The sequence below is a fragment of the Chanos chanos genome, chromosome 4, assembly GCF_902362185.1.
Source record: "Chanos chanos chromosome 4, fChaCha1.1, whole genome shotgun sequence".
NCBI classification, from domain to species: domain Eukaryota; kingdom Metazoa; phylum Chordata; class Actinopteri; order Gonorynchiformes; family Chanidae; genus Chanos; species Chanos chanos.
Window position 1 is genome coordinate 2,193,784 of NC_044498.1, and position 24,876 is coordinate 2,218,659.

Here is a 24,876-nt window from a genome sequence, read left to right on the forward strand (position 1 = left end):
GCAGACGAATAGAAAGACACAGACACACAGGCAAATTAAAATAAAAATGGCAAATGAAACCCCTGAATAAGCATCAAATTTAAAGCTCCATGCGCAGAGTATAAGGTTTTCTTTGTTGCGGTGAGAGTGTGAGCTCCTCACCCTGACTGTCTAAGGTTCAGTGTCACTCCTGAGACAAACGACCACTCTTAACAAGGCTTTTCTCACTGCAGACTGGAGTGAGAAAATGCAGGGTGTGTGTGTGTGCGCGCACGTAGTGATTTAGACATAAGAGTTGGCATCCATACAAAAAGATAACAGACAGAAGACAATAACAGGCTCATTGAAAAGCTCCAAATTCAGCGTTTGTTTTATAATCCTCCTTGTTTCCACAGGCTTTTTAGAGCGCTTTCGCCTTTGACATCACCCTGCACACAATATCGCTATCTCTGCCCGGTCTTGCTCTCCCGCCCTCCCTGTTTTTATTTTTGGCCCTGACCTTGAGAGCACACAGAGGTTCTGTTCCTGTCCACTCTGGCAAACGGCTGTTGCCACGTGTCGATAAGTGTAGGCCGCGGTGGAGACGGGGCTTGGTTGCCGTGGAGAAGACGGGGTTGATGAGAGGGTCGGGCCCGAAGACCTATCCCATAATGCCGTTTGATTGAGCTCGCTCTCTCTCAGTGGCACGAGAGACGGTACAGAGGGAGAGAGCCGTCCAATCGCCTCTAAATTAGGAACTTGTCAAATGTGGCCAGCAATCCCACCTTTAATATGATTTACATTATAAAGTGCATTTAAAAAATACCAGCAAGGAGAAAAAAAGAGCTTTGTGATTGACTTTTTTTCAAGACTTGGCAAGTTCCTCTTAGAGTAGATCACGAGGCACCTCTTAACTCAAATCAGATTAACAGTATGCTTAAAAATATTATTTTACATTTGAAATTACAGCTATGGAACACATCTTTACATGTTTTTTTTGAATAGTCACTATCTAGTTACATTGGCAATATCCGCAAAACAGGTTTTTTTTTTTCTTTTTTAAAAATACCCACCACTGCCCCGTCGGCACCACTTTTGGAGTTTTGTGTGAAAGAAAACAAAAATTCTCTTTAGTATTGTGTGTGTGGCTCTTCTGCTTTGACAGAGCACAGTCACGTCAAAGTCCCTATCCTGCTCAACTTCAAATCAACCTGGTTTGATCCACATAAAAAGCCATTCACCTGTCTTTAAACCCCTATTGTTACCAGGGCAACCTGAAGAATAAGTGATCTTACTGGCTGTATCACTGCTCTGCTTCTTGGAACTACTGCTCTCTCTTGCCCACAGGAGGTCAAATACAACTGTTTTGATTGGCTGCGTAGAGCCACAATGTCTCTCCATTGGAGGGATTCTTTTCTTTTTTTCCTTTGCTTATTTAAAAAAAAAACACCCCTTGTTGCTGGTGAGGAGAGTTATGGGTCAACATCTTCTAAATCGCTCTTAGAGTCACCCAGCATCATGGGAGATTCTGAACCCTGAGAGAGAATGAGAGAAAGAGAGGGTTGATATCGTATTCTGTTATTTATTTATTTACTTATTTACAATTGTGTTTGTGTGAGATTGTTGAGGAGAAATGTACCTGTCTGAGGCTGCGATCTGAATTCTCGTTGGCTGGGCTGCCATCAGACCCATTACTGCTGCCTGACTGCTCCTTCTCATTCAGCAGGGCTGTGGCATAGGCCAGTGTGTCCTGACACACACGCACGCACATACACACACATGCACACAGACGCACGCACACACACAGACACGCACACAGACAGACAACACAGCAGTGAGATAGTGTGAGTGTGACGGTAACAGTGCTGTGTGGGGACATGGTACGCTGGCAGAGAGTATGCTGTGCTGGGAGCTGGAGTGAAGTACCTGGGCTGAGATGGTGCGCTGGAAGGTTTTGTTTGTGGATGTCTCATTTGATACGTTACTCTGAGGAGTCCAATAGTGCTCCGACATCTGACAGAAAGAATTCAGATCCATTCAGGACAAGCTACATTAGGAGGCATCACAGACAAAGCACTAATACGACATGCAACATTATCAAAAGCTTCTTCAGCTTTTTTGTTACAGAAATGTGGATCCATGGAACATGTGTGTCGCTCTTACTTTCTTCTGGAGCCACTGCACTGCCCAACTCCAGTGGCCAGACAGCTCTTTAAAGTAGTCCTTAGCAGGCCCGCATCTGAATCACACACACACACACACACACACAATGTTAAACACTGAACAGGCAGAATACCTCTCACTCTATCCCCTTTCTATGTTCCCATATCTATCTATCTATCTATCTATCTATCTATCTATCTATCTATCTATCTATCTGTACATGCACTAAAAAAAGTGTGTCTGTGACTGTGATAACCAAAAGACAAACGACATCAGTCTGACAATGAAGTTTTCACTGTTCTCTCTCTCTCTCTGTCTGTCTCTCTCCCTCTCCCTTTCTATCTCTCTCTCTCTCTCTTTCTGTCTCTCTCTCTCTTTCTGTCTCTCTCTCTCACACAGTGAATTTCCTACATGGTCCAGACAGTGGCACCGCACTGTAAATGCGCTGTATCCACACATATCAGTATACTGAGAAATCATTTTCTCTAACACTCTGAAGTTACAGCACAGTGATATCCTATACATCACTCTGTATGTTATATATTGTATGAACAGCTACACAGATTAACTGTACTGACTTCTGTGCCAGGGTGACCAGGAACTTGACACACTGGTAGCAGCGGCTGCTGTCCACGTTGTTGCTCTGATGCATCAAAGCTGTGGACAGAAAACAACAGTCACATGACCAGAGGAGTGGAGAGGCAAAGAGAGCTGATGAGATGAAGAGAGAAGAGAAGAGAGGAACCTACCCAGAAGGCCTTTCTCAGACTCAAATGCATATTTTAGTCTCTGGGACTGCAAGGGGTCCTCCACCATCTGATGAATTAAGACAGAGTAACCTGTTATTGACACCAAAAAACTGCGACACTCCCTCCCCCTGCTACAGTAATGCACACAACCATGAATCCACATCAATATTCAAATAACATACAGCTTTTAATCATTACCAGAGGCAGCAAGAATAAAGAACTACTTACTAGGATCTCCAAAAGCATCTGGAAGATGTTCTTCAGTTCATGGGGTGGAGCCATTTCTAACTGATTCTTTAAAACAGACACACACACACGATTTATCATATTTCACAATATCATGGCTGTGGAGTCGGTTCACAAAACCTTCGACTCCAACTCCAACTCCAACTCCGACTCCTCAATTTATGGTACCACTGACTCAGATTCTTCTATTTGTAAGTAGACCAATTATATTTCCTATATTGACACTTTCTTGTCCAGATTAAAGCACTTCAAAAATTTCAGTGAATGGAACATGAGGGATAACATCAAATGAAATTAAAATTACACCATAAAAGACTGAAAAGTTTATCCCTACAAAGGTTTTAAAGAAACATTGTATCTATAGAATAGAGGTTCAATCAAAAATCCAAATCCAAAATTTACTAACAACATTTATAATTTGATAAGAAACAGGACTATTTGTTGACTTCTGCTGCCTAGCCTAGGCCCAAATCGTGAGCATACGAGTCCACAGGCTTAGCCGAGGTCCAAAAGTTGAACATTATTTTGGGGGTCGATTTATACGGCATGTTGACTTATACGTCAGCATGTACGGCACATTCAGTCAGAGGCGCCGCCAGTACACGTTTACCGACTCCGGTAACCCAATAATTGCTTCCAACTCTGACTTCGACTCCACAACACTGCACAATACTGCCATTTACACTGAAACAAACCTCCGTGTTGTACAGTTTTCCTAATGTGGGGCTTTGTTAATTGTGATGTCTGATTTTTTTCTCACTCTGTGGTGATGGGGTTGGTAGTTCTCCAGAGAGGTAACTTGTAGTTCTTTGATGTTCAGGTTCAAAGTTCTGTTTTGTTAAGTATTGTAGTTTTCTAGTGCTGTGGTCTGTAGCTCTTTAATAACCTTGTTGGTAACTCTAGGTTTTTGGGGGGGGGGGGGGGGGGGGGCTGTATGACTTGAGGCTCTAGTGTTAAAGTGTTACAGTGTTACCTTGAGCAGCTGTAGAACTCCGAGTGAGAAGGGCTCATTACAGAATGAGCAGTATGTAATCATCTCAATGAGGAACGACAGGGGTCCAGACAACTCTCGCATGGCAAACATCACCTGATACACAGATATACACACACACATGCCAGTCAAGTACACTGCTGTCTTAAAATGTAAAGAACACTCTATATATATATATATATATACTGACTGAGGCAATACATTGGCTGTCAGACTCAGTGTTGCATCCAATTCATGCATGCGATTCCTGTTTGGGGAATATAGTGTGTTATACTGTTCTTTATGACCACGTTATTGTGTTACCTCCATTAAATAGGGCTGTCCGTCAGGTTTGAAAAGCAGAGTTAGAATGTCGGGGTGCAGGGGCACCAGAGGAGATGAAGGTGGCACAAAGCCTGAGGTGAGGTGTTTGAACCCACCTGGAGCTGAGAGAGAGAGAGAGAGAGAGAGAGAGAGAGAGAGAGAGAAAACAATGTTTTTGCGGAGGTTTTATGCTTGGAGTTTGAGTTCAGGACTGTGTGTGAGTATTGCTGGTATATTACCCTCTGTTCTCTGAGATGTGAGGTCTGTGTGCAACACAATCAGGGCCAGCGTATTATGAAGATGCAGGAATTCCCGTGCTTGAGCTGAGCTCCAGCGGCGATTCTGACATGGGGAGAGAGAGGGAGAGAGAGAGAGAGAGAAAGTGAGAGAGAGAGAGAGAGAGAGAGAGAGAGAATGTGTTCAGAAGTGACAAATATTTCATTCACACTCCACAGAATCCTTCAGAAACAGTACAGTCTCAAACTACACATAACTATAGCATAAACATCTCAGTAACTGTCTTCAGTCATTAAATCAACATTCAGACTTGACGACACCATTAGAAAGGATTCATTCACTTAATTAACAATTCATCACAATTCTGCTCATAATTTACTTCCACTTTCAGTTCTCTTCTGTGCTCCCTTTCCTTGTATCTGTGCTCTACACTGTACAGCTTTAGACATGTTAGTAGAAAGACTGGGCTCTGCCACTCAAATACTCTATCAGACCCAGACCTGTAGCCTTTACTCTTAAAATGAAAGAGCTGACTGAGTTAAAACCTAGCCCAGTACCTGGTTATTCTGTCGATTGGCCCCCAGCAGGAAGATGAGCATCCGGCGATAAGCGGCATGTTTCAGTAACAGCTGACATGGCCCATAGCCCTGAGAGAATACACCAAGACAGACACACACACACACACCGAGGTCATGTTCTCTGATCAAATGCATTGATGTAATTCAGCAAATCATATGTTTCTGTACAAGGGAACATTTCACCAAAACAGATCTCTCAACAGACAAAAATAAACTCATCATGGAAAGTTCACTCTCTCACCCTCTGGGCAAAATTGCTGAAAAGGCTGAAATACTGAGAGCAGTTTTTGCAGTTTTCTGGCACGTCTTTCTCTAGCAGAGAGAGGAGCATGTCCAGCAGACAGTCCAAGCCAGCATCCTGAAAATACAGAGCACTTTCCAGAGTCTTCTCCAGGATGGTGGCCACCACCACTCTCACCTCCCGCACACTGCATTCCAACAGACAGATTCTACAGGGGGAACGAGAGAGAGAGGGAGAGAGAGAAAACAGAGGCTTAATGGCTATGTCATCTAAGCTGAAGACTGAGATAAATGAAATGAATGCTATTAATGAAAATTAACGACTAGTTAGAGATGAGAGGTCTGCCATGTCCGTCATTACTGTAGTGCTATGATGCTTAAAAAGCTTGGCACTCATGAGCAAGTACTGTCATGTCAGATACAGCTCTTATGAAATGGATTAGTGGTCACTGCAGCGTGTGTGTGTGAGTGTGTGTGTGTGTGTGTGTGCGTGCTTGGGGTGGTGCTGGGTGATGCACATAGGATGATTCTGCATAAACTGTTACTACTTTATTTTAACCGTGATCTTTTTATCTGAAAGACGAAACAAGAAAATGACGCCACAAGTATGTGGAAAGTAACGACTCAGCCCATGTCAGCTAACACGACCACCAACAGAGCACTTTTTCCTGCAGTGGAAAACGGGTTCGGTAACTGTAGTTTTTGGATTGATAGGTGCTTTTTTTAGCAATAGTGTTCCTTGGCAGGCCACACGTCCCCAGAGAGAGAGGGTTTAAGGTGGATTGATCATCGGGGAACCAAGAGAGCACGGAGGACTCTTCTCGTAAAAGACTCCGGCACATTCCCTGGCCTTGACTGCGCTGTGGCGTGATATCAGGGCAGTCCAACCATCCGATACAAAGCAGCCAATCATGAAGTGGGGCAATACCACCCCCAACTGACTTGCCATACCTCCAAACACACACACACACACACACACACACACACACAACTGGCTCTAAATGTTTACATTCCATGGCCAGGGCCCACTTTCCGTGCACACAGAGCCAATCAGGTTACACTAAAGATGCCACACCCGCACCCCATACAGGTGCTAATGATTTTCCACTTAACGCCACGCTTGGCATGATCAAACAAACACGCGCACACACACACACACACACAGATGGGTGTTAATGATTTCCATCTCAACCCTTCTTACTGGCATTCTTGTTTCAAGGGTTGTGGGTCAAGAAAAAAAGGGGACCACTTCACATAGCTGGAGTTTCACTGGGGTGATTTAAGGCTTGTGTGTGAGTGTGTATATATGTATGTATGCATGTATGTGCGTATACATGCATGTAGGCATGTGTGCTGTGGTTTTTTGTGTGTTTCTGTGTTTGTGTGTGTGTGAGCTTACCAGGGGGTTGAGGTGGTGAACTAAGTCAGTTATGAAACTGAGGCCCAGATTGGTACCCCGATAGTTAATCAGACATTCCTTTCTAAAGTCAGCACTGGCTGAACACAGAACCACAGTAATAACATTAGTCACACTGGATTTTTTCTTAGTCAGGTAGTATTTGGCGATGACACACCACTGCTAATGCCACTTTACACAATACCAATGTGCTACGTATTCTGGATCACTTTTGCAGTCTTATGGTGGTCTGAATTAGGCCCTGGGAGAGATGTATGTTTGTCTCTCTCTTATTCACTGTGTGTGTGTGTTTGTGTGTACTCTCTGACTGTATCTCACTTACTTGATGATCTCTCGTCCCTCCGGAGCGACCAGGTACTGGACCATCCACTGACATGCCTCACTGCTCTTGGACAGCAATACCTCTACTGTAGCAATCCACTCCTCTGTGTCCACCCTGTGAGAGGGAGAGAGAGAGAGAGTAGTATGCATACTGCTTTAACTGATCTGATCCTGTCTTTATTTGGTCTGATGTGCATGTTGGGCTGTGTTGGTACCTGAGTTTTTTCTTGGTGTGCAGGTATGTATGAAAGAGGAAGTGGACAGACAGCTGAAGACTGCACTTAGCCATGGCCTGATAGTCTGAGTGCTTCAGCTTTGTCTGTGAATGTAAAACAAAACATCACTCAGTGAAAGTCAGAATATATACACATATTTTACTAGTCATTACTAAGCACAGAAACAGGGTCTAGTCAGCCAAGGTAAACTGTTATAAGGCACGCTATTAAAAACAGATAAATTAGACACAGAGGGTTTTTACCGCATTGACAGATGCCAGGGACAGGGTGAAGTTGAAATAATCACTGTTGTACACATCTCTGTTCTTCATAAACTTCAGATTCTCATCTCTCACCATCTATCAAACAGAGCAATGTCACTAGAGGCATCAACAACATACTGAGAGCTGAACCCATCAGCTAGGGATTCAGAACAAATCCTATCAGGTCCTCAAAACATCTGATGTTGAGATATGAATGTGTGAGTACTGGTAATGTACAGAAAAGGCCATAAGTTAGTGACTGATTCTGTATTACACAGTATGTAATACTCAGTATATGTGTGTGTGTGAGAGAGAGTGTGAGAGAGAGAGAGAGAGAGAGAGAGAAAGAGAGACAGAGAGAGAAAGAGAGAGTGAGAGAGAAAGAGAGAGAGAGAGAGAGAGAGAAAGAGAGAGAGAGAGAGAGAGAGAGAGAGAGAGAGAGAGAGAGAGAGAGAGAATAGGTGTTGTCGAAACTGCGGACCTGATAGATCCTGGTGGGCATCTTCTCCACAAAAAGGCCTTTCTTTTCCCCTTTCCTGACTAGCCGAGTCAGCAGAGTCAGACGGTCGTTAGTGGCTCTGGGGGGGCGTGGGGAAGACTGGGGGGAGATCTCAGGAGAAGAAGGAGCCGATCTAAGAGAGAGAGGGAGAGAGAGAGAGAGAGACAGAATGGGGGAGAGAGAGAACATCACATTTGTTGCACTACTGTTAAACTGGATAAAAGTCTGCTCTGACAATATCTCCCAAAGGATCATGGGGGAGTGTGTTGCTATGATGACATATGGCGTAACATACATAACAGGGGGGTTGTGCTGCTATGACAATAACCATTATCATGTGTCGGGGTAAGAGTGTTGCTATGGTGATATGTGAAGTAGTGTAGCAAGTGCATGGCTACACAGATGAGACAGCGCAGGGGAGAGCGGTGTTGCTCTGACAGGTACTCACAGGGAGAGATCCTCAGCCTCCTGTCTCATGATGCTGACTCTGCTCTTTTTCGGCAGAACGGGAGAGTTCTGGTCCGAGATGCGTTGGTAAAACAGCATGTAGGCATTCCAGTACCGCCGTCGCACGTCTGGGTATGGGTTAGCTGTGTATGACAAACAGCCGAACATCAGCTAGTGACTAGCCATAATAACAGGAGAAATAACACTACACAATCAGGTATCTTTTCCTAAAGTGTTCTGTTACATGGTTGTTAAGTGAATACCACATGACATCAGATGATGTTACACATGTTACAACATTGATGCTTTACAATGTGTAACAGCGACAGTGTTATAGTTAAGCTCTATTAACCATCGACAGTATGTAGGCATAGAGCAATAACAGAAATGCTAAGACAGCTTACACAAAAACTAATGTAAAGATCACGTGTGAAGGGGGAGAACCAAGATTTAAAATATCATTCATATGTCACTCTTCATTTACCACTCAATTCTGTGAATCAGAGAGGGACAGATGGGCAGGGAACAGAGAGAGAGGGGAAGAGAGAACTTACACTGGTCATAGACTTTTGGTCTGTACTCTCCACCAAAACACTCATACTCCAAGGTTTCATCGTTCATGTCAAACTCCTCCACAACGTTGTCATTAAACTTATACCAGCGACCTCGAGCACTGCCCCTGCAGCACAGGAAAGGAGAGGAGTGAGGAGAGGAGATTCACAGAGCAAAGGAAGGAGGTGAAGAGAGGAAAGAAGTTAAGAGAGGAGAGGAGAGGAGAGGAGAGGAGAGGGGCATTAAGGAGGAGAGTAAATGAGGAGAGGAGAGAAACCGTTTAGCCCAGTGTGGTCGTTCCTACATTCCCTGAATGCCTGCTCTGGTTTTAAGACCCCTCTTTGTGCCAGGCATCTGGGGCTAGTTTAGCCATTTAAGTGTTTCAGACCCACTCATAAAAACAGAAGCATATGCCCCCAACACAGATCAGTAATGAGAGCTGTGTAGACAGGCCAGACTCAACCCCCAGCAGAGGACAGATCCATACCTCACACATTCACCGTACACTACATAATAAAGAACAGCATTGTGAGCTAAATATAGACTTCCCTGTGGTATAGTATTGCCAACGCTGTATTATTTTAAGCACATAAGCCGCTTGTGGTCATTAAAAAGCAGTTCCTTGCGAAACATATTTACAGATATCTATTCATAGCAACATCCACACACACACCAGTTTGAAATATTTGATAATGATTGACGCACACAAACAGAAACACAATCTCACCGTCTGTCTTTAATGAAGGAGTAGTAATGCCCAGCGTGTGCTTGTCCACTGTGAACCACTACTCCCACCAGCTCATAGTTCTCAGAGATGGTGACTTTTTTACGGGGTGACCCTCCTGACCCGGCCTCACCCCCCCGGCCATTCTCTCCATGGTCCGCACTCGAGTCCTGTCGAGCCATCCCAGACACTGTGTACGGCTCCATGTTCAACACCCAGGGGAACTTGAGATAGAGACAGACAGAGTGAGAGAGAGAAAGAGAGAGAGAGAGAGAGAGAGAAGGGGAAGAAAAGAGATATTTCCTCTAATTATGATGAGGATTATTTAGAGCCAATGCTAAAGACTATATACAGAAGTACTGATGATGAACCCAGAATGGTCAAAACATTAGATGTATATTTTGATTAAACAAAGTAAGGAGGTTTTGAGGGACGGTGAGAAAATGCTCTCACCCTTATCTGTTCGTCATATTTGATGGATCGTCCGCTTTCCCAGTCAAAGCCGAAACGCATGAGGTGGATGACCAGAACACTAGGCAGAGACTTGATACAGGTACGTTTCACTGTCGTCCTCTGCAAAACAGAACAACACATCATTTACAGATACACATACACACAGTCACCTCCTCAACAGGACACAATACAACACATACACACAGGCACCTCCTCAACAGGACACAATACAACACATACACACAGGCACCTCCTCAACAGGACACAATACAACACATACACACAGGCACCTCCTCAACAGGACACAATACAACACATACACACAGTCACCTCCTCAACAGGACACAATACAACACATACACACAGTCACCTCCTCAACAGGACACAATACAACACATACACACAGTCACCTCCTCAACAGGACACAATACAACACATACACACAGTCACCTCCTCAACAGGACACAATACAACACATACACACAGGCACGTTTACTGTCGTTCTGTGTGTGACAATAACAAAACATCATTAACACACAGACATACACGGTCGGCTTCTCAACAGAAAAGAATATAAATGTCAGTAACACACGTGCACACACACACACAACATGCTGGTTTGTATACTCAGCTGATGTATAAAAATATTAGTTCACATGCGTACCTTCTCCTTGCATTTCTCACAGTAGTAGGCATTGCTCCCTTCCAGCACCTCTCCTCTGACAAACTGATCCAGAGAGATCTCTAGACTCTGACAGGATGTCACGCCAAGATTCAGAGCCATAAATGTCTCCTCTCGTTCATACCTGTCACACACACACACATTACCCTCTACATGACAGAATACTAAAACATCATTAAAGCACAAAGGTACACTTCACTGTTGTCCTCCTAAGGAGAGAACAGGAGAGACAAAACATTATTGTAACACACACACACACACACAGTCACCTCCTCTATGAACACACAGTTCTGCAGGGGACAATCAAATATAGTTATACGTTTAGTATAGTCAGTATCCTTAAATGAATAAACAGTTTAAAAAATAACTGACCTGTGTGGGCAGTCTTTGCAGATTTTCTGGTCGGAGAAAATGCCCTGGAAGGTGTTCTTGAAGATCTGCTCTCGGCCAATTTTCTGAGAAGGGCACAGAGGAGACATGCGGCATTTAGCTATTCTAAAGATGCTGACATCTACATTAACACACTGTCTGATGGATCGGTCCAAAAACTCCTCAAAAACAGTTTCCCATTATACCCATGCTAGTGATGGGGGTGCGATTTATGAACAATCATAAGGTATACATAAAAGTGTTGTGAGGCTATTATAAAATATGTCTGACTGGTTTATGTCAGTTTATGACAGCAAAACTGAATCTGTTTAAAAACCTAGCACTCTGTGGTCTGATATGAATATATCTGTTATGAGCTTGTAGAGTGATGCAGTCGAGTTGTGGGTTTTAGCTGCCATACTCTATAAGGACTGTATGAGAGGCCTGATTCAGTTTTCTGATGAGGTTTACTGATGAGTCTTGTGACATGTAGATTTAAGCCAAGTCAGTCAGTAATGCGAGGGATACCTTTAAATGTTCGTCTAACTGGTCGACCAGGCTGGTGAAGAACTCATAGGCGTCCTGCTGCTCCCGAACATACAGCTCTTTATTCCACATCTTAAAAATCTACACAGAAAGCAAACGCATTACACCATCTCCATTACTGACAAACATGCATAACAACTCTCTCCTGCACAGACATAAGACACATTACAGACTTAGCAGCTCTCCCCAATCCCAAGTAACCACCGGTTACAGAGAAGGCCAAAGAAACCTTCAGTCTTTGAAACTTGCTTTTAGCAGCATTAAAATGGTCAGAATGTTTCACCACATAACGCTTTGGTATCTGAGAGCAGATAAGTCTATACAGGAGCTCTGCCCACCTTCCAGAAGTTCTCAGGGACGTAATACTGCAGCTTGCTCTCCATCAGGTGCCCAAACAGAGACTGGACCTGACAGAAAACACTCTCCTCTGGGTTCTCCGCGTCGTCCTCTATGGACAAGATGGCCTGTGAGGGACACGAACATCAGACAACCTCAGTCAGTGATTTTACAGCAGGGGAAAGGTGCTTTGTCGAGGTTTCTGTCTCTCTGTTCTGGAAAGTTAAAAACCTATGAGTGGCTGTCTCCCCCTGCTGGCGCTGTTTGTATCCTGCGTTTGCTTTGAAATCTGACTGCTGATGGGGACTACATTCTCTTTTCTTCTGAATATTAGAAAAGTACACACTCTACTGGCTAATTTGTAGTTAAAAGTAAGGATGTTCAGAGATGTCCAGTGCGCAAGTTTTCTTCCACATTAAAACATTTGGTCATTTCTGTGATAATTTCATGTCTTTACTAAAAGGGTTCTTCGGTGAACATCCATGGACAAAGCTGTATGTGCTACAGGTCCAGTCCATGGTTTTTACACCCAGAGTAGATGTGGAGTGAAATAAATAAAGGAGTGAAATAAATAAGGTGAAGCTGTAAGAGATTTATTTTTATGTCTATGGTAGAGATCAAGGCAGTCATACCTCAGGCAGGCCTGGGTGCATGTACAGTTGTTGAAACACTGCATTCATATAGCAGGTCGCCCCACCATTCTTCAGCCCCACAAAACCAGACACTGAGCGACTATCAACAGGGGGCAGGTACTGGGGAAACAAACAACAGACACAGATACACAAAGTCAGATAGACACAGAAACACATACCATCATCATGACATAAAACTGATCTCACAATTTGGGAGTGCTCCATGAAAGAAAGAAAGAAAGACAGACAGACAGAGAGAAAGAAAAGCAGAGAGAGCCAACTCACATCAAACTCTTTGCTGAGGGAGGGGTCTGGCTGGTGATGCATGGACAGCAGTTCTCTGGTGATGAGCTGCAGGTTGGTGAGGGAGCTATCCGCCAGCATCACCAACACCTCGTATGCTGCCAACCGACTACTGACCGTGCTACACCTGGGACACAGAGCAACACACCAACAGCTCTGAGACAGCAGAAGGCACTGCAGTATTACAGAGGGCCGGAGTAAGTGGCGACTGGTCGTGTGTGTGTGTCTGAGAGTGAGTGTCTGTGAGTGCACGTGAGAAAGTGTGTGTAAATATGCTGATTTTGACAGGAGGTGCTGGAGGGGTGTGTCTATGCATGTGATTGTGCGTGGTTATAAGTGTATTTTTGGGTAGGTCATTAATGACAGTCCCAGTACTGGTATTTTGGGTGAGTCATGAATCAGAGCTGTAGGGTGGAGGTGCTGTACATCTGGATGGGCGTGTCTCCCCGTGTGAGTTTGTGTGTGTGTATATGTGTGTATGTTCTTGGTTTAGGTGGATGTCATTCATGAGACCTGTAAGACTGGAGGGGTGATTGTGTGTGTGTGTGTGTGTTCTTACTTTGGGTGAAAGTCATTACTGAGCACTGTAGTACTGTGTGTGTGAGTGTGTGTGTGTGTGTGTTCTTACTTTGGGTGAAAGTCATTACTGAGCGCTGTAGTGCTGTGTGTGTGTGTGTGTGTGTGTTCTTACTTTGGGTGAAAGTCATTACTGAGCGCTGTAGTACTGTGTGTGTGAGTGTGTGTGTTCTTACTTTGGGTGAAAGTCATTACTGAGCGCTGTAGTACTGTGTGTGTGAGTGTGTGTGTGTGTGTGTGTGTGTTCTTACTTTGGGTGAAAGTCATTACTGAGCGCTGTAGTACTGTGTGTGTGAGTGTGTGTGTGTGTGTGTGTGTGTTCTTACTTTGGGTGAAAGTCATTACTGAGCGCTGTAGTGCTGTGTGTGTGAGTGTGTGTGTGTGTGTGTGTTCTTACTTTGGGTGAAAGTCATTACTGAGCGCTGTAGTGCTGTGTGTGTGTGTGTGTGTGTGTTCTTACTTTGGGTGAGAGTCATTACTGAGCGCTGTAGTACTGTGTGTGTGAGTGTGTGTGTGTGTGTTCTTACTTTGGGTGAAAGTCATTACTGAGCGCTGTAGTACTCTGTGTGTGTGTGTGTGTGTGTGTGTGTGAGTGTGTGTGTGTGTTCTTACTTTAGGTGAAAGTCATTACTGAGCGCTGTAGTACTGTGTGTGTGTGTGTGTGTGTGTGTGTGTGTGTGTGTGTGTTCTTACTTTGGGTGAAAGTCATTACTGAGCGCTGTAGTACTGTGTGTGTGAGTGTGTGTGTGTGTGTGTGTTCTTACTTTGGGTGAAAGTCATTACTGAGCGCTGTAGTACTGTGTGTATGTTCTTACTTTGGGTGAAAGTCATTACTGAGCGCTGTAGTACTGTGTGTGTGTGTGTGTGTGTGTGTGAGTGTGTGTGTGTGTGTGTGTGTGTTCTTACTTTGGGTGAAAGTCATTACTGAGCGCTGTAGTACTGTGTGTGTGTGTGTGTGTGTGTGTGAGTGTGTGTGTGTGTGTGTGTGTGTGTGTGTTCTTACTTTGGGTGAAAGTCATTACTGAGCGCTGTAGTACTCTGTGTGTGTGTGTGTGTGTGTGTGTGTGTGAGTGTGTGTGTGAGTGTGTGTTCTTACTTTGGGTGAAAGTCATTACTGAGCGCTGTAGTACTCTGTGTGTGTGTGTGAGTGTGTGTGTGAGTGTGTGTGTGTGTGTGTGTGTTCTTACTTTGGGTGAAAGTCATTACTGAGCGCTGTAGTACTCTGTGTGTGTGTGTGTGAGTGTGTGAGTGTGTGTGTGGTCTTACTTTGGGTGAAAGTCATTACTGAGCGCTGTAGTGCTAGAGGGGTTGTTGCTGTTGAGGATGATGCGTGACGCTCGAAACAGGAAGTCATCCAGGAGCTGCTGTATCAGGGAAGAGCCTGAATATAAAAATAACAGTTCCCCTCAAATAAACCCTCAAAAGTGACATTTCTGAACACATCATTTCTGCATCATGACTGATACAAAATCATAAGATTATACTGTCAGAAAATCATTAACCGTGTCTCTTTCTTGCAATGTTCAAACTTCAGAGACAAGGAACTGTCTGACACTCCTCTCAAGAGACTCCACAAAAAGAGACAGATGCTTAACCCCAGGAGACCTCTGTGTGTGTGTGTGTGTGTGTCTATGTGTGGTCTCAGGGGGTAAAAACATCCAAGAGGATGCCAGGGGGATTGTGCAGCTCATGCAGAATTCATTAAGCTTTGCTGTTTCCTGATTATCCATTTCCTTCTCTGCTCCTCTGGGTCTTCTCCATGACTACAGTACACTGCTCTGCCCCCTGTTTACTTTAATGCTAAAGAAATCACCAAAAAGAACAAAAGCCATGAAACCGAAATGAGCCAACTTAATAAGACACAAAGAAAAGCTGCCAAAAGCTGATGCCATGTGACATTAAAGAAGAGTGTCATATCTGTAGTTCTATACAATTTCAGCTTTAAGAGGTGCACATATGTCTCTCTGTGATATGTTTCAGCATCTGTCTTTGTGTGTGTAAGCGTTGTCTCTGTGCGTTTGTGTGTGATGGAGGTCCATTGTGTGTGTGTGTGTGTGTGTGTCTGTGTTTGTGCGCGTGTGCATGTCTCACCAAGCTGCTCCTTCTCGTTGCCACAGAGGGAGAGCAGGGTCTTTATGAGACGCAGATGGCCTGCCTGCAGGATGTTGTCGGCCTCGCTGGTCTCCAGCTCGTTGGTCCAGGTGGGCTCAAAATTATCCAGCCAGCTGATCTCATCTTCCAGCATCGCCGCTGGACTGACCTGCAGCTGGTCCATCTCAGATGCTGTGGAGAGAGAAAGAGGGATGCAGAGAGTGAGTGTCTTACAAAACCATTAGAATGAATCAATGAATCAACAAATGACTGAATGAATGAACGGATAAATGACTAAACATATACAGTGATTAGTCTTCAAGCAGAAAGACTTAGTATAACTAAATCCTGAGCCCTAAGTGAAGGAAAACATATGGGTAGAACTAACACTACATTACTGATTTTACATTTTGTTCCTTCAAGATAATCAAGTTGTTTTGCAGCTCCTCTCCCATGTGTTTACTCAAAAAAACAAAAAAAAAAAACAAAAAAAAAAAACAAAAAAGAGTGGAGAAAAAAAGACATCTTGACAATTGGTAGCTAAAAATAAACCTACAGCGATGGCAGACACAAGCACTGTGAACGGACAAAAGTTAATGCTGTGAACTTACTGGTCAGATCATCGAGCAGTTGGCACCGTAGGTCAAAGTACTCTGTACACTGAGACAGCAACCTAGAAAAGACCAAGAACGTTTTTTTTGTAATATCCTAAATATAACCACAGTATGTCCACGGAGCACACCTGATCAGTCTGAGGCACCGAGTTGGGCGACGGGATGGAGGGACGGGCTTGCATGGCAGTGGGCCATACGGATTGGCATTCTCACCTCTGATTCACCCCTCTCATGATGCTGGTGGGAGACCACAGCGGGAGCTGAGCAGTCAGAATCACTTTCAGTAGAAAGTGGTTTGGCTTTTGTAGATCTGGGTATGCAGACGTGTCTGACTGACTCAGGGTGTACAGTTGATCACAGGCCACACGACGAATCTGAAAAGCAAACAGAGGGGGAGAGAGAGAGAGAGAGAAAGAGAGCGAGAGAGAGAGAAGGGATAAAGCTAAAGTTTCATAAACACGACAGAAGAAAAGGCAAATCCAGTTACAGGCAGGAGAGCACTAACCTCTGCACTTGGTGAGCCCAGCAGAATGTCAATTATGAAGTCACTCACACACGGCAGGTTATAGAACGAGGCTGGAGGGAGAGGAAAAAATTGTTAACCGTGTCTCTTTCTTACACAATTATCAGACTGAGCTATGGAGGTGGAGTTTGTTTTAACATGTATGTGGCCATATGTATCTGTGAGACAGAGATAGATAGATAGAGAGAGAGAGAGAGAGAGAGAGAGAGAGTGGTCTTATAGACTTGCTGGCAAATGTAGATGAAGACGAAGAGCTCAAAGAAAAAGGTTGTTTTCTGAGTAACAGGAAGCGTGAGTGATGTATGTGTGTATGTGCTTGTGTTCTCACAGAGCTGTTGGCAGCGGAGCTGCAGGCAGGTGACCAGCAGAGAGAGGGCTTCCCGTGCGATGATGGTGTCTTTGATCGACACACACTGTTGTTTGACACAGATGCCAGCCTGCAGTGTAGTTGCCTCCCCCTCACTGCTGGAGCTACAGTTACTGCCTATGACACACAGAGGGCGCCACGTAATTAAAAACACACAACACATTTGAGCACTGACTCAAAATCAGGAGTGACTTGAACATGGTCTCTTTCATAGTGTATCTACCACAAACTATGGAAAAAATACTTCCAGGGTCTGGTGATGTCTAACACCAATTCACGAAAATGGTGTTTAATTTTTTGCATGGCTTGATGAAACTGGTTTTCAGAAATGGTTCAGACACATTGACTTTGTATGTATAGAGGCTAAATGTATACACACTTGCAAGGAAAAAAATCAGTTGTAATGTGTATGTGGGTGTGCAAGTGCCTGTATCTCACCTGTACTGCTGACCCTGCTGCGAACCCCCAGAGGTAGGAGGGAACTAGTGCTCTCTCTGATTGGCTGGCTGCTTCCCACCAGGTCCAATCGACCAGCAGCTGCGGCCCATGTGAGGCGCATGAAACAGGCCACCGTGGAGGTAAAGTCATTCACCTCCATGGTCTGTCATTGCAGCCAAACCACAGTGACAAGAGACAAGTAAGAATGAGAAGTAAGCAAATCAACACAAGTAATCCCAGAATAACCACCCTACATGATACAGTGTCAAGCTGGCCCAGACAGACAACAGATCTGATAGTTATGTCTTTTCTCTGTGCCGGAACAGAAGATTTGGTGATAAGAGCAGATCAGAGTCAGTTTATTTGGCTAACAGATACAGTGAGTACAGTGAATGAGATTTCAACTCAGCCCTGAAACCCTGGCCACAGAAGCCTGCTCTCCCATGCAAATCCACACACCTGTATAGCCACCCTGGCTGCTGGAATGATCTCCTCCACTCTGATAGAGGAACGGTCAGACACAGACATTTGCCTGTATGAGGATTTTTCCGGTGTCCCACACAGGGAGAGCTGGCGGCCGCTCTGTCGCCCTGCATTGCGAAAGGGCCGAGAGGACAGCGTGTCCAGACCCTCCTTACACAGTTCTTCATCCAGAACACTGGGCATGGTCTGACCTACCAGCAGGAACCTGCAGGGGGAGTTAGGGACAGAGGAGACAATGATCTTTCTCATTTATTTATTCACACCTTCATAAGCACTGGTTTGACGCCACTGAGCTAAAAGAAATCTAATCTACAGGAAGCAGAAAGACACACCTGGCCAGTTGTAGGCAAATAGAATACACTCCCTGTCTGGTCTCATAGTCCACCTCAGAGGGTATGGAGTCTCTTTGCATTACATTAACTACCAGACTGTGGGGGAAAGCACAAATACAAAAACACACAGCATGAGGACTGACAGTAATTAATGTGAAAGCGAATGTTACTCAGGTCAGCTCAGGTCAGAGTAATGTCAAAGCATTAATAGGTAAAATATAGATGACATCTGATGTTGTCACCTGAGGCCTCCTGCCTTGAGGAAATTTTCACAGAAAGACTTAACGCTGGTCTTAGCCATCTCGTCATCTGTTGTGGGCATCAGCTTAGAACTCAACACCTATGAGCAACACAGAAAGCAGGCAGTGTGTGGGTGTGTGTGTTTTTGTGTACGAGAGAAAGAGAGAGGGAGAGATGGTGAGTTCAGACAGAGCAGGGATTGAGTGACACCCTGTGTGTTTGGGATCTAAGGGAGCTTTATCTCTGACAGTACCACAGAGACTTATGGAGGGGTTAGATGGACCACATACTATACTGGTGTGTGTATGTGTGTTTGTGTGTACCTCTAGATTGTAGAGCACTCTGAAGGTGGACATGCCCGGAGCAGAAGAACGGAACAGAGATTCCAGGATGGATGCTGCACTCTGCTGATGTTGTTGCTTACTGGACAGAGATGGAGATTTAGACGCCTGTGAACCTGAACCCAATGTGAAGAGAGTTTTCTAAAGAGAGAAAGAGACAGAGAGAAAAAGAGAAAGAGGGGGGATTTTTCATTCAACCACATCTGGTCAAAATCAAGGTTTCATCTGAAATCTAAACGATGTGATGTGGGTTGAAGTAAGAGCTGCTCAGGTGATACGTGTTGAGGTCAGAGCTGATGTGTGATGTTTGAGTAAAGACACAGTGGTCTGATAGGTTACCTGATGACTCCAAACACTGGACTCTTTTGGCACAAAGTTATCAAGGGCGTCCTGCACCTCCGGATCTGTCGGAATGAGTAGCAAGAGCTTCCGTACGCGCAGAGTTATCCTGAAAAGCACACAGGCTCTCCTTTAGAATACAAATACATGCTCATTTTAAATACATCGCGAAATGACAGGGTCCCACTAACGCTGCTACAAAGACACCCACGAGAGGCAAAGTGAAAATGTCTCACCTGGGCTCCTCCAGGTTGGCAAGCTGATAGAGCATCTCAAACACGTTGCACACCAACGCCATGACAACGCCAGGCAGCGACTTCTCCTGAAACACACACACACACACACAAATAGGTGTGAGTTCAAAAAGATACACACGCAAAAGTAAATGTGTACCCAAATCAGCCCCATAAGAAAGATTTCCTGCATTTGAATGTATCTCTGTTGGACAAATGCATTTTGTTTATGCTCAGTACCTGCTCCGGTGTGTGTGTGTGGTCCTGTGTGTATGCTGCGCTGCCAACCTGCTCTTTGCAATGCGTGTGTGTAGGAACTGAACGTGTTTCAGTCTGTGTCCTGAGCTGAGTGTATCACGGCTGACTGGTGCTGTGTGTGTGTGTGTACCTGCTCTAGTGCATAGGCAGAGTTGAACACTCCACTGCTGCTAGAGCTGGCAGAGGCCGAGCTGTCTGCAGAGCTGCCAGACGGGGTGCCGGTCCCTGAGCTCTTCACCGTCAGACTCTGCTCATCAGAGAAACCCAGCTGGTTCAACAGCTTCTGATCGCGATTCATTGTCAGCTGGACACCATAGGCACACGCACAGACACACAGAGAGAGAGAGAGAAAGGTCAACTCCACAGTTCATCAGGGGCGTAGAGAACTACTACAGTTTTCATTAAGATGATCAATAAAACGCTGGAGTCCACCTCAGGATATCACCTTTAAACAGTGGTTACATTGTTTTCTAAACACTCTCTGCCTCGGATTGTGTCCTGCCTGAACCACTCATCTAAACCACGGACCTTAAAGAGTCACAGAATGGATTTCATATGGAGTAGGACTTACTGGTGATGCTTAGCTTCTTTCTTTTTTGATTCATTTATTAAACGCAAAATATAAACAGGTTTATTTTTTTTTTGATAGGGGGATTCCAAGGTATTGAAAGGTGTTGGTGGTGATGGCTTGTGTGTGGGTTCAGTCTTTGCAAATTGAATCTCAAATAGTTAAGTTTAATTATGTTGTGCTCCAAATAAATACTTCTTCAAAAAACAACATAACATGACCACCCAAAAAAAAACTGTGTAGCCAAAAAAGAAATCATAATAAACAAAAGCAAAGCAGAGGTCAAAATTCAACATAACAAAAAGGGGAAACTGTAACAGGCTAAGGCAAACTGATTCACACACTGCACCCTAGCATGGAAGAGAAGGACTGGATCTGAACACGTCTTTGTAGACCTGATCCTTCCCTGGTGTTTGAATGCAACAGAGCATTCTGAATGGTCCTGATCACCACACACTCACTGGGCAGTGTGTGAGTCACTAAAGTGTGTCAGTGAGTGTTTATTCTCACCATGCTGTCATTGGCAAATATCTGGACATTGTCCACTGGACAGCTAAGCTGCTCTGCAATCTTCCATCTGATACTCCCAATGGTCTCATTACTGTGAGCCTGGAAAACATGTACAAACACACACAGAATTAAGTGTGCATCTGTAAACATACACTACATTGCTGAGTCATATAAGGTAACTATAGCAGTAAAATATGTTAAATCAATTTAAGTCAACACTGTGTTTATCTGTGTCACAGTGTGTTTACTGAAGCATTGGGTATTTCCTTTTACAGCTGTAAGATTGAATGTGTATGTGAGCGAGTGAGAGAGAGAGTACCTCCAGGGTGAAAGTGTCTTTGGTTGATTCGTAGGTGATGTGCAGGGTAACAGGGTGGCCGTTAAAAGAGGCTCCGTGAGGTAGAATTGTGCGAGGTACAGAGTATAGATCCTGAGAGAAACAAAGAGACAGAGAGAATCGATATTACACAGGCATCTTATGTCAGATTCTTTGACAAACACTCATTAACTGTTCCTCCTGCAACATCTCCACATTAGGGGGGGAGGGTTCAGATTCAGGCTATTGGCAAATATCTCCCTCATGTACACAGATCCACACAGGTATCAGATGACCCTCGATATCCGGGGACGATTACTGGAGAGAAAAGCCAATCTAGTAAGGGCTCATATGACAGAGTCATCTAAATGAAAAGCTCATAACAGTCAGAGTCAAACTTCATATCAGCACATGCAATTATCAGCAGGCTGTGTGAGCCCTCCTCTCCCCAGCCATTATGGGAAAGATAAACATGACAATAAACTAACAGCAACGTCAGCCTCATACTGACACAGGTTTAAGTCTGATGTGAATACGATGCTACTGCTAACTCAGTTTGGAACACTACTGAGCTGTATCCAGTATGCTTCAGCGCCAGCTAAATCAGACAGCTCCATTAGCCTGATATATTAAACCAGAGAGGCCAAAGGCCCTGTCATCATGACAGACTGGGCATATGCCTTTAAGGCAAGCAGGTCAGGGACTGTCAACTCACCTCTATCGTGATAACGTATCTCTCAGCCAATAAGAGTAATCTCTCAATGATTACCAGCTTGGTTGACCTGTGGTGATGAACAAAGACATGAAAAGGTTACTCCATCAAACAATGATTGACAGATACTGTGATAGGTTTAACAGACGAAAAACCAAGCAAACGGCACAACCTAAAACTGTTATCTCTGCAACTGAGACCAGTCTGCATGACCCTAATACCTGGATGGAGATTGTACAGAGGTGGCAACTGTTGGCATGGCAGTGGCTGTCAGCATCTTGGTTGCCCGGGTAACAGCATGTGTCAGGGTTGGACCGCCCAGAGCAGAACTAGCAGCCTATGAATGGAAGCAAAGGAATGAACTCAACATGACAGAGTGAGTAGAACACACCCCTCAGTTAAACATTTTAATTTGAAAATGGGGGAGATACTTGCCTCTAACCGCTTATAACAATCAGCAATGAATTTCTTATGTAAGGACACTGAATCCTGAGAAAGGAAGCACAGACATTCATAATCACATTACCAATAGTAACTGTATATTAATATGTGCATGTATTTGTATTTGTGCGTGTGTGTGTGATTGAGTGTGTGTGCGTGCACGTTAATGCATACAAACCTTCTTCATTTTGGGGTTGAGGTTAATATAGCTGTACGTGATTATGAGCTGGATGGCCTCATTGGCGATTTCCTCATCTGGAGACTCCATAGCGATTCTCCAGATAAAGTCCATCCCAGTCAAGTCCAGACGCTCTACACACTATGGGGAGAGAGAGAAAGAGAGAGAATCTGAATCAGTAAACAGAGAGGAGATTGAGGAGCACTGTGAATAAGGAGAGAGAAGAGTGAAAATGAGCAGAGACAGAGACAGTGTGACTCTCTTACCAGCTGAGTTCCCTGCCGTTTGAGACGATGGTCACAAAGATTCACATTCTCGAAGAAGGTCTTAAAAAGATTAAACCCTGAAGAAAGACATTTGGAAAGCATCACACTCATATCCTCGTATAAAGCATCTCGGTGAACACACTAACAATGAGAGTTGGGTCTGAGTTTGTGCAACATGCAGTTGTGACAGTGGAGTTATGAGAGTAACTTTTACAGTGACTCCTTCAGAGAAACATCTCACAAATTCAATATGTGGGCCACCTTTCTATTTTTTTTTTTCATTCTTTGTTTTACTATGTGTCTGCATTCTGTGGGAGGTTGTGTGGTTTATTTTGTTCAGGTAATCACTGGGGGACAAAAAAAAAAAAAAAAAAAAAAACGTGAAAGGGTTTGTGAGATTGTTATCTCACCGTTCATTGTAATCTCATAAGGCTCAAGTTTGAGGATTTTCTCTTTGAAGAGCTGCTGTTGAACGTCACTCTCCAAATCATGCTGTCCTTTAGTGAACCATTCAAAGCACATCTACAGAAAGAGAAAGAAAGTTAGAGAGTAGGACATCGTGAAGGATACTTACTCTTAAGTCACATTTAGACATGCTGTACGTTTTTAAATACATATGTGGTAAATGAAATGTAGTCACTGGTAAGACGTGATGTCAACGTACCTCCCGGTCGAGCTCACACACATCCATACCAGATACTAGACATTCCCAGATCTCTTTAGCTCGATTCCATACTAAATAGAGAGTAGCCTCTTGCAGGAAAAATGCCAAGAATTTCAGATGAGCTTCCAGGTACTGCAGAGAGAGAGAGAGAGAGAGAGAGAGAGAGAGAGAGAGAGAGAGAGAGAGAGAGAGAGAGAGAGCGAGAATGAGAGAGAGAGCGAAAGATCAGAAGACACTGTTTTGTCACTAGCATTGGCCTCCCCAGCTCCTGTTCTGCTTTTCCTTCCACATAGGTCATGTTTTGAAGTTCTCTGTTCACTGTTTTTACTGTCTGTATATTCTCTTGCTTAAAAACACACAAAGTTCAAATGAGGAGTATGAAGTGCTGCTGTCTCTTTAGACCAGCATTATAAAGCAGCAAAGGGCAGTACCTCCTGGTAGGAGTAGCGCCCATCTACCAGCGTGGACCCTGAGAGGCCGCCCGTGCCTGCCACTGACACAGCCAATCGATGACAGGACACCAGAGAGCTTGTGATGAGTTTCACTATCTCAAAGTTTTTCTTCAAGTCCTGGATTATGCTCTGAGAGGGGGAAAAAAAAAAAAATCACACATTCATTTAACTTTCAGTACACAAGTTAGCACACAACATCACACACATTCATCTAACTTTCAGTACACAACAGCACACAAACTACATCTAATGTGTGGCAGTAACGAAAATAACATCCAGTGAATGAGTATGTATTGTGAGAAAAACTGCAGTTTCTAGTCTTTAATATAAAGTTAACAGGAGTGTTTCGTGTCTGCAATATGTTCTAATGCTAGGAGAACAGACAAAAACCCAGTGATCACAGTCCAAGCATTTTACTATCATGTTATGTCAGTGCAGGATTAATACAGGCAGACATATTTGCAAGCGCAGACACTGTGTGTGTGTGTGTGTGTGTGTGTGTTTACCTTATCCTGTTTCTGGTAGGTCTGCTTGATGAAGGAGCGGGTGATTTCATGCAGCTGCCGTAAGGCTGGGACGACCCATACCGTTTGCGGGTTACTCTGCTGGGAGGACTAACACACGCGCGCATGCACACACACACACACACACACACACACACACACACGCACGCACACACACACGCACGCACACACACACGCACGCACACA

At 44.3% G+C, this 24,876-nt stretch overlaps 1 protein-coding gene across 2 annotated transcripts in view; it reads right to left on the minus strand.

Moving 5' to 3' along the window:
- Nucleotides 1-727: 727 nt before the first annotated feature.
- The window catches only part of usp24 (ubiquitin specific peptidase 24), a 42,743-nt gene continuing 18,594 nt past the window's right edge, over nucleotides 728-24,876 (minus strand). For both annotated transcript variants that reach the window (XM_030772803.1, XM_030772802.1), the window contains 51 exons: nucleotides 24,673-24,780; nucleotides 24,146-24,295; nucleotides 23,715-23,846; nucleotides 23,461-23,572; nucleotides 23,051-23,127; nucleotides 22,785-22,925; nucleotides 22,601-22,654; nucleotides 22,387-22,502; nucleotides 22,169-22,235; nucleotides 21,457-21,567; nucleotides 21,138-21,236; nucleotides 20,190-20,363; nucleotides 19,805-19,890; nucleotides 19,569-19,677; nucleotides 19,212-19,370; nucleotides 18,891-18,988; nucleotides 18,649-18,744; nucleotides 18,293-18,521; nucleotides 17,834-17,996; nucleotides 17,357-17,512; nucleotides 17,011-17,081; nucleotides 16,719-16,879; nucleotides 16,503-16,564; nucleotides 15,892-16,083; nucleotides 15,067-15,181; nucleotides 13,207-13,351; nucleotides 12,922-13,041; nucleotides 12,292-12,417; nucleotides 11,936-12,034; nucleotides 11,411-11,493; nucleotides 11,021-11,162; nucleotides 10,357-10,476; nucleotides 9,907-10,127; nucleotides 9,182-9,306; nucleotides 8,629-8,770; nucleotides 8,163-8,313; nucleotides 7,682-7,777; nucleotides 7,419-7,522; nucleotides 7,205-7,318; nucleotides 5,467-5,674; nucleotides 5,205-5,294; nucleotides 4,650-4,752; nucleotides 4,411-4,532; nucleotides 4,090-4,203; nucleotides 3,099-3,164; nucleotides 2,871-2,937; nucleotides 2,700-2,778; nucleotides 2,122-2,197; nucleotides 1,885-1,971; nucleotides 1,598-1,708; nucleotides 728-1,493 (listed from right to left, as the gene is read on the minus strand). In XM_030772803.1, coding sequence (XP_030628663.1) covers nucleotides 1,431-1,493; nucleotides 1,598-1,708; nucleotides 1,885-1,971; nucleotides 2,122-2,197; nucleotides 2,700-2,778; nucleotides 2,871-2,937; nucleotides 3,099-3,164; nucleotides 4,090-4,203; nucleotides 4,411-4,532; nucleotides 4,650-4,752; nucleotides 5,205-5,294; nucleotides 5,467-5,674; nucleotides 7,205-7,318; nucleotides 7,419-7,522; nucleotides 7,682-7,777; nucleotides 8,163-8,313; nucleotides 8,629-8,770; nucleotides 9,182-9,306; nucleotides 9,907-10,127; nucleotides 10,357-10,476; nucleotides 11,021-11,162; nucleotides 11,411-11,493; nucleotides 11,936-12,034; nucleotides 12,292-12,417; nucleotides 12,922-13,041; nucleotides 13,207-13,351; nucleotides 15,067-15,181; nucleotides 15,892-16,083; nucleotides 16,503-16,564; nucleotides 16,719-16,879; nucleotides 17,011-17,081; nucleotides 17,357-17,512; nucleotides 17,834-17,996; nucleotides 18,293-18,521; nucleotides 18,649-18,744; nucleotides 18,891-18,988; nucleotides 19,212-19,370; nucleotides 19,569-19,677; nucleotides 19,805-19,890; nucleotides 20,190-20,363; nucleotides 21,138-21,236; nucleotides 21,457-21,567; nucleotides 22,169-22,235; nucleotides 22,387-22,502; nucleotides 22,601-22,654; nucleotides 22,785-22,925; nucleotides 23,051-23,127; nucleotides 23,461-23,572; nucleotides 23,715-23,846; nucleotides 24,146-24,295; nucleotides 24,673-24,780 — 6,012 coding nt within the window. In that variant the 3' untranslated portion in view covers nucleotides 728-1,430. The remainder of the gene's footprint in view (nucleotides 1,494-1,597; nucleotides 1,709-1,884; nucleotides 1,972-2,121; nucleotides 2,198-2,699; nucleotides 2,779-2,870; nucleotides 2,938-3,098; nucleotides 3,165-4,089; nucleotides 4,204-4,410; nucleotides 4,533-4,649; nucleotides 4,753-5,204; nucleotides 5,295-5,466; nucleotides 5,675-7,204; nucleotides 7,319-7,418; nucleotides 7,523-7,681; nucleotides 7,778-8,162; nucleotides 8,314-8,628; nucleotides 8,771-9,181; nucleotides 9,307-9,906; nucleotides 10,128-10,356; nucleotides 10,477-11,020; nucleotides 11,163-11,410; nucleotides 11,494-11,935; nucleotides 12,035-12,291; nucleotides 12,418-12,921; nucleotides 13,042-13,206; nucleotides 13,352-15,066; nucleotides 15,182-15,891; nucleotides 16,084-16,502; nucleotides 16,565-16,718; nucleotides 16,880-17,010; nucleotides 17,082-17,356; nucleotides 17,513-17,833; nucleotides 17,997-18,292; nucleotides 18,522-18,648; nucleotides 18,745-18,890; nucleotides 18,989-19,211; nucleotides 19,371-19,568; nucleotides 19,678-19,804; nucleotides 19,891-20,189; nucleotides 20,364-21,137; nucleotides 21,237-21,456; nucleotides 21,568-22,168; nucleotides 22,236-22,386; nucleotides 22,503-22,600; nucleotides 22,655-22,784; nucleotides 22,926-23,050; nucleotides 23,128-23,460; nucleotides 23,573-23,714; nucleotides 23,847-24,145; nucleotides 24,296-24,672; nucleotides 24,781-24,876) is intronic.